This window comes from Chiloscyllium plagiosum, unplaced genomic scaffold (genome assembly GCF_037043375.1).
Source record: "Chiloscyllium plagiosum isolate Xiang-an unplaced genomic scaffold, Cpla_swu_hap1 HiC_scaffold_20, whole genome shotgun sequence".
In the NCBI taxonomy this organism is placed as follows: domain Eukaryota; kingdom Metazoa; phylum Chordata; class Chondrichthyes; order Orectolobiformes; family Hemiscylliidae; genus Chiloscyllium; species Chiloscyllium plagiosum.
In genome coordinates this window covers 50,218,141-50,230,965 of record NW_028270158.1, presented here as the reverse complement: position 1 = coordinate 50,230,965, position 12,825 = coordinate 50,218,141, and the positions used below count along the sequence as shown (strand labels likewise).

Sequence of the window (12,825 nt, the reverse complement as noted above, 5' to 3'; positions counted from 1 at the left end):
ACCTCATTCAATTATAAGAGGTCAAATTCACCCTCGTATCGAAGACAAAAAGCACCTATTGGATCCTCTTTATAGACTTCACGGGAGAATAGGAAATAGTTCAATTCTTTCAACTTCATTCCTCTCCCTTTTCAAAAAAAAAGTACAGAAAATGGGTTTGTGTTTTTGTGAAATAATGTCATACTTTGAGTGTTTTAGTGCCAATATCAGGCAATGCCCCAGATTGGCTCCAACATAAGAGAAATGGGAGTTCTACATCAGGAGGGAAAAAAAGCTGGGAGACAGAATATTTCTTAACTGCTAAGTGTTGAAGAGTATGGGTTTCCAAAGGGACATCCTGTGTCCTTGTTCATAAATCACTAAAGCTAAAGTGCAGATAAAACAATCAGTAGGGAAGGAAAATGGTGTGTTGATAAGGGTCTTTGAGTACAGCCATAAAGATGTCTTAAGTGATGAAAGGTGTGTGATTTTTTTTAGTTTAAATTTTAAACTAGAGGTGCTGGTCTATTCTTGTGAAAAAAATTTAAAAATTAACCAGATAGGTCTTTCCATGATTTTAAACCAATATATGTCTCCTGAAGTGTTATTGATACTCTGGGGTTTAACAACTAGTGAGAGAAAATACTAAGCCATTAGTTTAGCAGAGGCCAGGAAGAGGAAGATAGTTAGAGATTTTGGGTAGTTTGAGGAAGACCTGGCTGGGATCAGAAGCAAGTAAGTCTCTCATAAAAAAAGGAAATAGTTTAGAGCAGTTAAGGAAATTGGTTACCTTAGTGAAGGAATGTTGTTTGTGAAACTTCCAGATCAGAAGTGTTTGGTTAGAAATTGGTTATTCAAAGACTGAAAATGTCTAAGCTTTCAGTTGTGAGAGTGGTCAAGGTAAAAGGTCTCACAGATTACGAGACCAGAATAGTGAATATGCAATTAAGTCAAACCTACTGATTTGATGGGAAGGAATTTCTCTGGATTTTGTTTAACTGAAAAGTGTTGGCATTAGAGAGGAGATTGGATTTTGTTTTGCTGTGTTTGTTTTGAAATCTTTCAAGCTGTTACATTTAGAAAGAGCTTGGTTTATTTTATTTTACTTTTGTTTCTTTTGCACAATTAACTTTTTTGTGGTTGAAACCAAATGTGTGGTTTAAATGTTATGGTTCAGTGAAAGACCGGTACCATTGAAAACTAAGTGAAATATGATCTGTCAAGCCCAGACTTTATTCTTGGGATCTTACTTGTTCAGTAGTAACATTAGCTAGGATCATAACTTTTCCTGCTGTTCTATCGATATTTGGTGAGACAGAGCTGGAGTATTGCGCACAGTTTTGGTCTCCTTATCTATGGAAGAATACACTTGTCAATGAGGGAATGAAACTAAAGTTCAATAGATTAATCTGTTGGAATGGCTAAAAAAATAACAAATCTGGAGCAGACAACCATGTTACCGCTGTCAATAATCATTAAATAATCCCTAGTTCACTAGGGAAAGAAATCTGCTACCCTTAATTGGTCTGGTCTACATGTGACTGCAGACCCATACCAATATGGTTCAATCTGGAATGTCCTTTAGGGAATTAGGGATAGGCAATAAATGCTGGTAAAGCCAGCGATGCCCAGATACCCTGAACAAATATAAAGAAAGCTAGTTTTTCTTATGAGGAGAGAATAAGGCTTTTTTGAGCCTGAATTCTCAAGAGTTGTGAAGAATCAGAGGTGATCTCATTGAAACTTACAAAATGTTTACAGCGTGTGACTGGATGGGTGTGTATAGGATGTTTCCCTTGGTTAGTGTGTCTGGAGCCAGGGGATGTAGTCTCAGGATAAGGGATAGGCCATTTAAGACTGAGGTGAAGAGAGCTTTTTTTCACACAGAAGGTGATAAACCTTTCAGATTTTTTACCCTGCAGGGTTATGGAAGTTCAATCAATGAGCGTGTTCAAGACTGAAATCAATATGTTTCTAGAGACTAGTGAGATCATGGGATATGTGGATAACGTGGGAAAGTGACAATGAGGTAGATAATCCCATGGAATGGAGGAACAGGTTCAATGGGCTGAATGTCCTGCATCAATCTTTACAATTTTTGTTCCAAATCCAGAGTTGCCCAGAAATCTTGCAAGAAAGCTAGAATTTCCCTGGTCAACAGACTCCTCAACAACCTGCCAGGGCATGAGTGGATTTTCCAACTAATTTAAATCAATAGATTAGCCAAATCTGTTGGAAGATCCTAATCAATTGCCTCCTTGTGCAAATTATAATAAATATAAAACCTTTTGGACTGTCTGTGGAATTAACTTCCTGAGGAAGTGGTAGATATGGGTACATTTACAAATTTTAAAAGACATTTGGATAAGTACATGAGAAGGAAAGGTTTGGAGGGAAATGGGCCTAATGCAGGCAGGTGGGCCCAGTTTAGTTTGGGATTATGGTCGGCATGGACTGGTTGGATGGAAGGGTCTGTTTCCATGCTTTATGACTCGATAGAAAACGATCAATGTTTAGTTCCTTACTTTTTTCTTAATCATGCACAATGTTAACAAATGTTATAATTCATCTCTAATTTTTATCTGACTTAATCATTTTGATAAATGCTCACAGACCTAAAACATTAGAAGCTAGCTAATCTTTGTCCAGCATTTTCTGTTTACATTTTCTAACCCTGAATATTTCTGAAACAGATTTATCCAGCCGGACTACCAGAAGAGAAAATTCAGCTGCTGGGATTCATTGCTGTGGTGTACAACTCCACAGAGATCAGCACTTGGAATATAACCAAAGTGGAAACTGTTTCTGCTCTACTGCCAAACAGCCAGAGTGATATCGCGGTATAGCAACTCAAAAGAAATTCTTAACAAAAATAATTAAGTTGAGGGATTGTCTTGGTTGAAAGAGAGTCTGACTTTAAACTCAGACGGTCTGGATTGGGATCTAATTTGTTTCTGAATATGGGGAAATATAGGGCAGAAGACAAGTCTGCAATAGAGTCAGTTGGATTGATATTAGACTGACATTTCTTTGTTTTCTTTCAATATTTAACAGAGGATTACAGTTGAAAACATTAATTATCATTTTTATTGACATCCCATAATGGAGAACTGTTTTATAACGGCCTAATGGTTACTGTGGGGAATTTTGCTCCTTTTAAAATTACTCCTTGTAAAAGGCTGCTCCCAAAATGGAAACGTGGATTTTGTAGATAGAGCTTTCAATTTATTGCCCCAGATATTCCAATGGCCAGATAGTTGTAAGAGAAGTGTAAACCAATGTTGTACATTAGTACCATCTGGAGGTAGCAGCTGACTTTGCAGGAAGTGTCCAGGAAGTTGAAAATTCCAATGGGCAACTCCCCAGTGTCTGGAACCCTCCAAGAAAGTACCATAATTTTGGGGATGTTGGAGAGTTCCAATTCAGCCAAATTTAACAGTTGAGTGTGAATTAGAGAAATCTGCTTCAACTCCTGGATATCTATTAAACTGAACTACTAAACTCAACCCAGCTGGATCCAACACCCTCCTTCCCCACATTCCAAACTGGCACCAACCACTGTCCCTCTTTCCCAACTTGTTAGTTCCTCAAGCCAAGCATAAGCAGTCATCCACATCTCTGGTATCTCACCGAGATGGCACCCAAACTCCTTCACCTACCGTTTCCTCTTATTGCCCACTTGTCTCCGACCCACAACAACATCAGTGAAAAAGGTAAGGCTGAAGCATTCGCAGCAATCTTCAGCCAGAAGTGCTAACTGGATGATTCATCTGGTCTCCTCCAGTGGTCCCCAACATCCCAGATGCCACTCTTTAGCCAATTCGATTCACTCCACGTGAAATCAAGAAATGGTTGGAGGCATTGGACACTGCAAAGGCTATGGACTCTGATATCATTCTGATCGTACTGAAGACTTTTATTCCAGAACTTGCTGCTCCCCTACCTAAGCTGAGCCAGTGCAGTTACAACACTAGCATCTACCCAACAATGTGAAAAATTGTCTAGGTATGTCCTGTACACAAAAAGCAGGACAAATTCAATCCAGCCAATTACTTCACCATCAATCAACAGTGCTATCAAGCAACACCTACTCAGCAATAACCTGCTCAGTGATGCCCTGTTTGGGTTCTGCCAAGGCCACTCAACTCCTGACCTCATTACAACCTTGGTTTAAACATGGACAAAAAAAGCTAAATTCCAGGGCTGCAGAACATTTTTGTGGGAATTCCTCAGGGTAGTCTCCTACGTCCAACCATCTTCAGCTGCTTCATTAGTGACTTTCCCTCTGTCATAAGGTCAGAAGTGAGAATGTTCATGGTGCAAACATCAATGTTCAGCACCATTTGCAATTCCTCAGATATTAAACAGTACAGGGCTACATACAGCAAGAAATGGACAATATCCAGGTTTGGACCAATAACATAATTCTATTTACATTCCCAGTGAAGAGCTTATGCTCAAAACGTCAACTCTAATGCTCCTCGGATGCTGCCTGACCTTTTCCAGCACACACATTTTGACTCTGATCTCGAGCATCTGCAGTCCTCACTTTAACAAGTGGCAAATAACATTTGTACCAAGCAATGACCATGTCCAATAAGATAGAATCTAACTATTGCTCCTTCACTCAATGGCATCACTGAATCCCGACTGTGTAACATCCTGGATGTTACCACTGACCAGAAATTTAACTGGACTAGTCACATCAATACAGTGGCTACGAGAGCAGGTTAGTGCCTAGGAATATTGCAGCAAGTAACTCACCACCTGACTCTCTAACACCTGTCCACCATCTACAAGGCACAAGTCAGGAGTGTGATGAAATACTCTCCACTTGTCTGCAGTAGTGCAGCACCAACAACACTCATAGATATTGACACTGTCCAGGAGAAAGCTGCCCACTTGATTGGCACCATACCCAGAACATTCACTCACTCCACCACCAAGACTGTGTAGCAGTGGCATGTATGATCTACAAGATGCATTGCAGAAATTCACCAAGGCTCCTCATACAGCACCTTCAGAACCCACAACTACTACCAGAAGGACAAGGGCAGCAGATACGAGGGAAATACACAGCCGACAAGTTCCTCTCCAAACCACTCACCATCTGGGGGCGGCACGGTGGCTCAGTGATTAGCACTACTGTCTCACAGCACTAGGGTCCCAGGTTCAATTCCAGCCTTGGGCGACTGTCTGTGTGGAGTTTGCACATTCTCCCTGTGTCTATGTAGGTTTCCTGCCACAATCCAAAGATGTGCAGGTCAGGTGAATTGCCCATTGCGCATTAGTCAGAGGGAAATGGGTGTGGGTGGGTTACTCTTTGGAGGTTCGGTATGGACTGGTTGGGCTGAAGAGCCTGTTTCTGCACTGTAGGGAATCTAATCTAATTTAAAATCCTTACATGGGAAATATATCGCTGTTCCTTCACTGTCGCTGGGTCATATCCTGAAACGCATTTCCGAATGGCAATGTGGATCTACCTACAGACTGTCACATTTCAAGAAGACACCACCTCCTTGAGCATTTATGGATCGACAATAAGTGCTAGCTCAGCCAACGATGCCCACGTCTAGAGAATGAATTTAAAAAAAAGGTTTCATAACATCATCAGAATACCTGGGCAATTATCCCTAAGATCAGAACTCAAATCTAGTCGAAAGATTCTTTGTGAAATATTTGGCTCACCCAACTCAGCGAGTGCAGATATTGAACTCACAGTTACTATAAGTTGATAATCTCAACTGAACAGGCCATTCAGATTTGCTGCAAAGTGAAAAGAAGGTGTTCTCCTAATTAAGCTTTGAGATTGAGGTTAGACATTAAACAGAACACACTGAAGGCAGTCTTGATTCTGCAATAACAGATACCGTTGTACTAACAAAGTGTCATAACTGAATACTCTCTGGTACTGAAAAATGAAAAAAAAAATGATAAATTAAATACTAACCAAAAAGAATAAATTAAAATACACTGAAATCTTTGTCATGGGAAATTCACTTTGATAGAAGATTACTTGCTGTGACTACAGTCATGCTTTTAACATTCTGTCGCTCTAATACGCAGAGAAAAGCAATTGTTTCAAGGTACTTGGAAGCGGGTGGAGTGTTAGATGCAAATGTGTTGAATTTGATTGGTGGAAATGTGCTGTGTCTTCTTGATGAAAGCCAAATCCAGGCAATCAGCGCCACTGAAATCAGGTAAGTGTTCCTTATGTCCAGGATGCTGTGAATTAGTTACCTGTATTCTGTGTTTATGTGGCCGTTGTTAGGGGCCAGACACCCTCAAAATAGTTTAAGCAGGTAGCCTAGCCCTAGCTTTTTCTTATTTTTAAAGGCAAATGTGAAGTGCCTGTTCCAGATGCAATGTGAGCGCTCAAACTACTCAACATTAAGCAAAACACAATTTATTTAAACACTGTAGTTAAAATACAAACAAAAAAAGAGGAATTTGGAATAACATAACTCTATTAGAAAACCGAACAGAATAATAGATACAGTAACTATTACTAATAAACTGTTCCAATATAGTAACATCCCATAAAGACCCCCTTTGGCAAAAAGACAAATTCAGAAAACCAATTTTGTCTCACCTGCAATCTAGCAGCTTAGGAAGAGAACACTCAGCTGTAATCAAAAACCAGCTTCCAAATCTTCATGCCCACAACAGGAACAGCTCTGTTGAAACTTCAACAACAACTGCTTAAAGCTTAAAAAATGTAAAATGAGAAGTCCTGGTCTGAGAGAGCAGGCTACTGCTTCTATTGTTCCAACTTTAAAAATGAAACTAAAGCCTTACAACCTGTTTATGTTGCCACAGAGTATTCAGCACCTCTTATTCAATCTCTCTCTTCAAAGAACAGCAGGACAAAATAACCTCTTAAGGCCACAGCATCATCACACCATGTAAATGTCTCAGTGCTAACCCACACAGGAACTCATTTTTTGCACTGATTCCCTTCAATAAGGGCCTGGAAATTTGCAATCACTTTCCAATTCTCCAAAGGCTCTCAGCAAGAAAATATAATTTTGAATTAGTCTTGAGGTCTACTTGCTTCAGTTAGATTTTAATTCCCTTAAAGGCCTGTTTCAACACAACACAGAAAGATGCACAACAAATGCTGTCACATGTAAATAACATAATTCTGTTTAAAAATTTAGCAATCCATTGAAGATGCAATGGAAATGAATATGTAAAAAGTGATGACTGCACAAATATTTGTTTTAATCTCACATGTCCCCATTTCTAATGAAACTCTCTCTGTAGAATTGTCTGTAATTACAATCTCCCACCACTGTTGGTACAATACTATCTGACTGTTCTAACTCAATGTCAATGTGGTGAACTGTTTTTCGTTTTACCAGCAACTACATTGCCCTATTTCTTTTTCCCTAGACAACAAATAATTGGAGAGAATGAAAATAATATCTAAAAATAAGGGTAGAATATGAAACTTATTTGGATGAGACTAAATTGGCTGTAAATATTTTCATCCAGTTAACAGACTGTTTAGAGAAAATTTGTTTTCATTGATTATTGTTTGAGATTCAATTAAGAACAAATCCCTCCTCAGCATTTTTTAAGGTGTAATGTTTTGTTTGGTACAAAAACTTCAACATTTTAGGAGTTTTTTTTGCAAACTTACAAATAATTAAATAACTCTGCAAGCTTGCTATTGTATTTGTAAACTATCCTAGCAGTCTTGATGAGAGAATTCCACATTCCTAGCCAGTAATTTGAAGTACCTTAACTTGAACAAATGGATTTAAGTACTTGACAATAAGGACATAAAAATCAGGCGTAATAGGACCATAAATGATGGGCAAAGTACTGGTAAAGATGTATAATGTGGAAGTACAGTTGGGGCAGGTTGATCATTTGAACGGGAATGATGGTAGTTTGGAGTTCATTTTAATGGCCATCCCTCCTCAACAGGAGTGTTAACTCCAGTAGAGCTTTCAAAAACTCTTAATGTACCAAACCCCCAGCCAATCCAAAAGGAAACACCAGGAAAACCTATGAATGCTGAACTCGGCTCCACTGCATCTTATAAGCCATGGAATTACGTTGCAGTACATTCATTTCTGAGTATCACTGTTTCTTTTTAACAATTTTCCCTCCTCAAGCTTTTTAAGTCCTACAACCATAAATCCAAGTGTTCCCTTGTTCTATGTGATACTCTTAATACATTCTTCAATCTGACCTTAAGAACATCCACTACAAACCTTCTTGTTTTCAAAATACCTCTCTCAGTGATCCAAAATCTTAGGCCAGCTAATACAATCATAGCGCCATAGAGTTGTACAGCATGGAAACAAACCTTTCGTTCCAACCCATCCATGCCAACCAGATATTCTCAATTATAGTTCCATTTGCCAGCATTTAGCCCATAGCCCCTTAAATCCTTCCTATTCATATACCTATCCAGATGCATTTTAAACATTGCAATTGTACCAGCCTCCACCACCACTGGGAGCTCATTCCCGGATCGGGGAGTCCAGAACTAGAGGGCATAGGTTTAGGGTGAGAGATGAAAGATACAAAAGAGACCTAAGGGGCAACTTTTTCACGCAGAGGGTGGTACATGTATGGAATGAGCTGCCAGAGGATATGGTTGAGGCTGGTACAATTACAACCTTTAAGAGGCATTTGGATGGGTATATGAATGGAAGGGTTTGGAGGGATATGGGCCGGTTGGGACTAGATTGGGTTGGGATATCTGGTCGGCATGGACAGGTTGGACTGAAGGGTCTGTTTTCATGCTGTACATCTCTATGACTCTATGACTCATACATGAACCACTCTTGGCATGAAAATGTTGTCCCTTTGGCCCTTTTCAAATCTTTCCCCTCTCACCTTAAACCTATACCCTCTAATTTTAGACTCCCCTACCCTTGGGAAAAGACCTTGACTATTCACCCTATCCATGCCCCTTATGATTTTATAATCTTCTGCAAGGTCACCCCTCAGCCTTCGACACTCCAAGGAAAATAGCCCTAGCCTATTCAGCCTCGCCGCAGAGCTCAAACCCTCCAACCCTGGCAACATCCTTCTAGGTCGCCTCTTCACCCTTTCAAGTTTCACAACATCTTTCCAATAGCAGGGACACCAGAATTGAACACAATATTCCAAAAGTAATCTCCCTGAGTATTGTTGGAAATCTAAGCATCTCCTCCCAATGCTTTGAGGCCTTGGGTACCTGCTAAGATACTATTAAACTGCAACACATCGACCCATTTCTACCATGGCCACTTGCAATGCTAAGACTGGTACCCAGGTCTCCGACACTGAATTATCCTTTGAAAAATACACTAGTTGAATGCAATATTGCTTGCTTTCCATAAGTAAAATAACTCAGACTGTTCTAACAATTTTCCCGCAGCAACGCATCCACATTGAATATTTCCTCATGCTCTCAATCAAAGAAAACGCTAATATACAACAAAGCAAAAAGCATAATCGAGAAACAAACTTCTGATTCAGTCATTTATTATAATCAGATGAAGACATACCTTGGTAAGTAATACAGAAATAAATTGCAATAGAGAAATTGTTTTGAATTCTGGATTTATTTTCTGTACTTAATTGTACAATTTTCAGGGCTGATTTATAAAAAAAGACTTTTTTCACGATTGGCAAAAGACTAATAAAATTTGTAGAAGTACAAATTGAACGTATGAAATTCCTCAGAATATGACGTTGAAGCAGAAGAAATATTCTGCTGCTTTTCTTAAGAAAAACCCTCTTCTACCTAATTCTTATCTAGTTACACGGGTACAGTTATTGTAACAAATTAAGGAGTAACATCTACTTGAGGCTGTTTGTAAAATGCTGATTTAACCGACAGACTATTGACATAGACACTAAGAATGAAAGTAGTCTGAGATTGAACTGGTACTATCTCCCAAAAAATTGCTGCATTTCAATTTTGTGTGCCTTGTTTTGGTATTTTAGGTCTACCTCTTATTAACACTTGTAAAAATAAAAACTGGCAGATCAAGTACAAATAAGATTTGTCTCAGTATGAGAAGAGAATGTTACCTAGGAACTGATAATGATCATTGTATTACCGAAGCTTATTGCACACAGGAGGTTGTATTTATTTTAAGATGTCAGTGCTCGGAAAGTACAGTGTCATTTTTATTTAACAAGTTAATTTTCATCTTCTAAAGCTGCTGCAACAACTGCTGATTTACGGACTCTTGCTGCCGACACTATCAACATGGACCCTAGTGTATTCTTGACACTGAATCCTGAACAAGTAAAAGTATGGAAAAACAAAATACTTTTTTTTTTGTGTATGTGTGCAAGATAGAGAGAGAGAGCTGGGAGGAGATGGTGAACAGAATGGAGCTTGTCCTTGTACAGTGGTGACTTTCAAAATCAAATAATCTGCTAATAAGCATTCTTGACAAGAGTTTAGACAATTGTTACTCAGTTTAAGTAGTAAATGTCTACCATTTCTAGATTCCACACCAAGAGCTAGCCATTAGAAAAGTGACAGGATGGTGTGAAACGTGGTGGAGTGGCATTGAGTAAGATTATGGCCTCAAAAAGCATGAGCGTTATTAATTTGGTCATGTCATTTATTAATCATTTCATATTATAGTAAATGTGAAAATTGGATTAAGTTATAAACTAGGGTTCAATAAACTGACAACATTCACATTTGAAGGCTGTACTTAATTGACTGAGCAACATGATGGGACATTCTGAGTTCATGAATGCTTCATGGAAGTGCAAATCATTTTTATTCTTTAAGTTTCAGTTCTTTCCCACAATTTCGTCACTTTCCAGCACTTTATGCAGCATCAATAAGGTATGTTGTGTGGTACAAAAGTGACCATTTTTCTTAAAGTGGCACACAATTCTTTTTGTTTCAGACACTCAGCCCTGGTGACTTGAGAAATTTGCTTGGAGTTAACCTTCAAACTGTTAAGGATGCTGAAAATTCCACATTAGTCCAAATGTGGATTGGTCAACATACAGTAAGTGAGGTGAGGAGCCTGAAAATTGGCCTGACAGGAGGGAGCCCAGACATAATACCTCCAGATGTAATAAGTATCCAAGGTAAGTGAAGTTGTTTATAAGGGAATTCTGTTAATAACATTTACTGATAACAGAAATGCATTTTGAGATTTTCAAAACATGTTGAATAATTTGAGTTAAAAATCTTTTTGTTTTGATTTTAGAAATAGATTCATCATCATCTTCTATCAACAAGAACTGTCTTCTATGTACAATCCAGTCTTTATCTATCAGCATAATAATCATTGTACTACAAAGGTTGTTATAGTAGAGAAAGAGAATTATTGTCATCAGCAGTATCTGTAATACCCATGTCAGTGAGGAATTCAATGATTTCTGTGCATAAATCAATAATGCATCCAGCATATGTAAACACAGTCTGAGTATACCACTCACAGACATTTACTGTATGGCTTAAATTATATACATAAAATTTTAACTTATAAAGTAAATTCTATATAAGTTCAGCTCTGCATATTAGGTATTGGTTAAGTGGGACCCTAGTAATAATTAAAACGATTGCCAGAATACAACTTCAAATGAAACATGAAAATCATGCTAAGGGACATAAATTTGAAGGAGAAACTGAAGAATTGATAGAAAAAAATCAGAATGTTAAACCTTTTTGAATAGCACGCCGTTTAGACTATTGAAGAATAAATTCATTGTTCAAAATAGATTATCTTCCAGTGGGTGAAAGAAGCTACGAGAGAAATGTAACTCCATTGGATCAAACGCCATATCTTCTTTTACTCCTTTGCCATATTTCATATTTAAAATGTATTAATATAGTCTGAAAGATACTAAGATATTGATATATTTTTATTCAGTAAATGATATTTGAACAATTTGTATGTGCCTGGTGAAATAACTATTTTTGTTCTGGATGAGTGTGACTACTAGTTTTGTTAAAAGAGCAATGGAAACATTTGTGTTAAATCTCATTAAATGGTAATTAAATAATTCAGGACAACCATATATAAAAACTGCATTTATCTTTCCTAAACTAAAATGAAAAAAATAAATTGAACTATTGACTTAAACCTCTGTCTTGTGTTTTCTTTAAATTATCCACACATTGCACTTCATAGAATCCCTACAGTGTGGAAGAAGGCCATTTGGCCCATCAAGCCTGTACTGACCCATGCAAAGAGCATCCCATCCAAACCCAGACACCATTTATCCCTGTAATCACACATTTATAGTGGCTAACCCACCTAACCTGCACCTCCCTGGACACTATGGGCAATTTCCCATCACCAATCCACCTAACCTGCAGGAGGAAACTGGAGCACCTTCCACACAGACACTGTGAGATGGGAGAACATACAAACTGCACACAGACAGGCACCCAGGATTGGAACCAAACCAGAGACGCTTGCATTGTGAGGCAGTGGTGCTAATCACTGAGCCACCATGCCACTCCTAGTTGTTGCCTATATAACAGTTACATCGCCAAGAAGAATTATATAAGCAACTTGAAACCATTTAAAAAATTCAAGTACCACAGATTTTGATTAGTTTGTGCCTCGTGTTCAAGAGAAATGTGTTCAAGAAATACCTTACATGGTTTGTTCATATATATATATATACCATGTTAGGAGGCTCTTTTACACAGAACAGTTGTTGACACTTCTTCACCACACACACTTTTAAATACCGTATGTCCTTCTGTTGATTCAATTAATGGAAATAGAGTGGATTTACTGAGAGACGACCTGATAGGCATGTGATCGGGAAATAAATCTCTCCAAGCTTACTATAATAGAAATGAATGCCTTTCCTAACACTACTGCAACACCACCTCCTCCCAAAAGA

At 38.3% G+C, this 12,825-nt stretch overlaps 1 protein-coding gene across 1 annotated transcript in view; it reads left to right on the top strand.

The window, feature by feature from the left end:
* Window positions 1–12,050, top strand: part of LOC122560428 (uncharacterized) — a 200,925-nt gene extending 188,875 nt beyond the window's left edge. The window contains exons 147-152 of the mRNA XM_087998069.1: window positions 2,673–2,819; window positions 6,046–6,179; window positions 9,362–9,495; window positions 10,152–10,246; window positions 10,863–11,049; window positions 11,172–12,050. Of these exons, the coding sequence (XP_087854195.1) occupies window positions 2,673–2,819; window positions 6,046–6,179; window positions 9,362–9,495; window positions 10,152–10,246; window positions 10,863–11,049; window positions 11,172–11,275 (801 nt within the window). The 3' untranslated portion in view covers window positions 11,276–12,050. The remainder of the gene's footprint in view (window positions 1–2,672; window positions 2,820–6,045; window positions 6,180–9,361; window positions 9,496–10,151; window positions 10,247–10,862; window positions 11,050–11,171) is intronic.
* The last annotated feature ends 775 nt before the right edge of the window (window positions 12,051–12,825 follow it).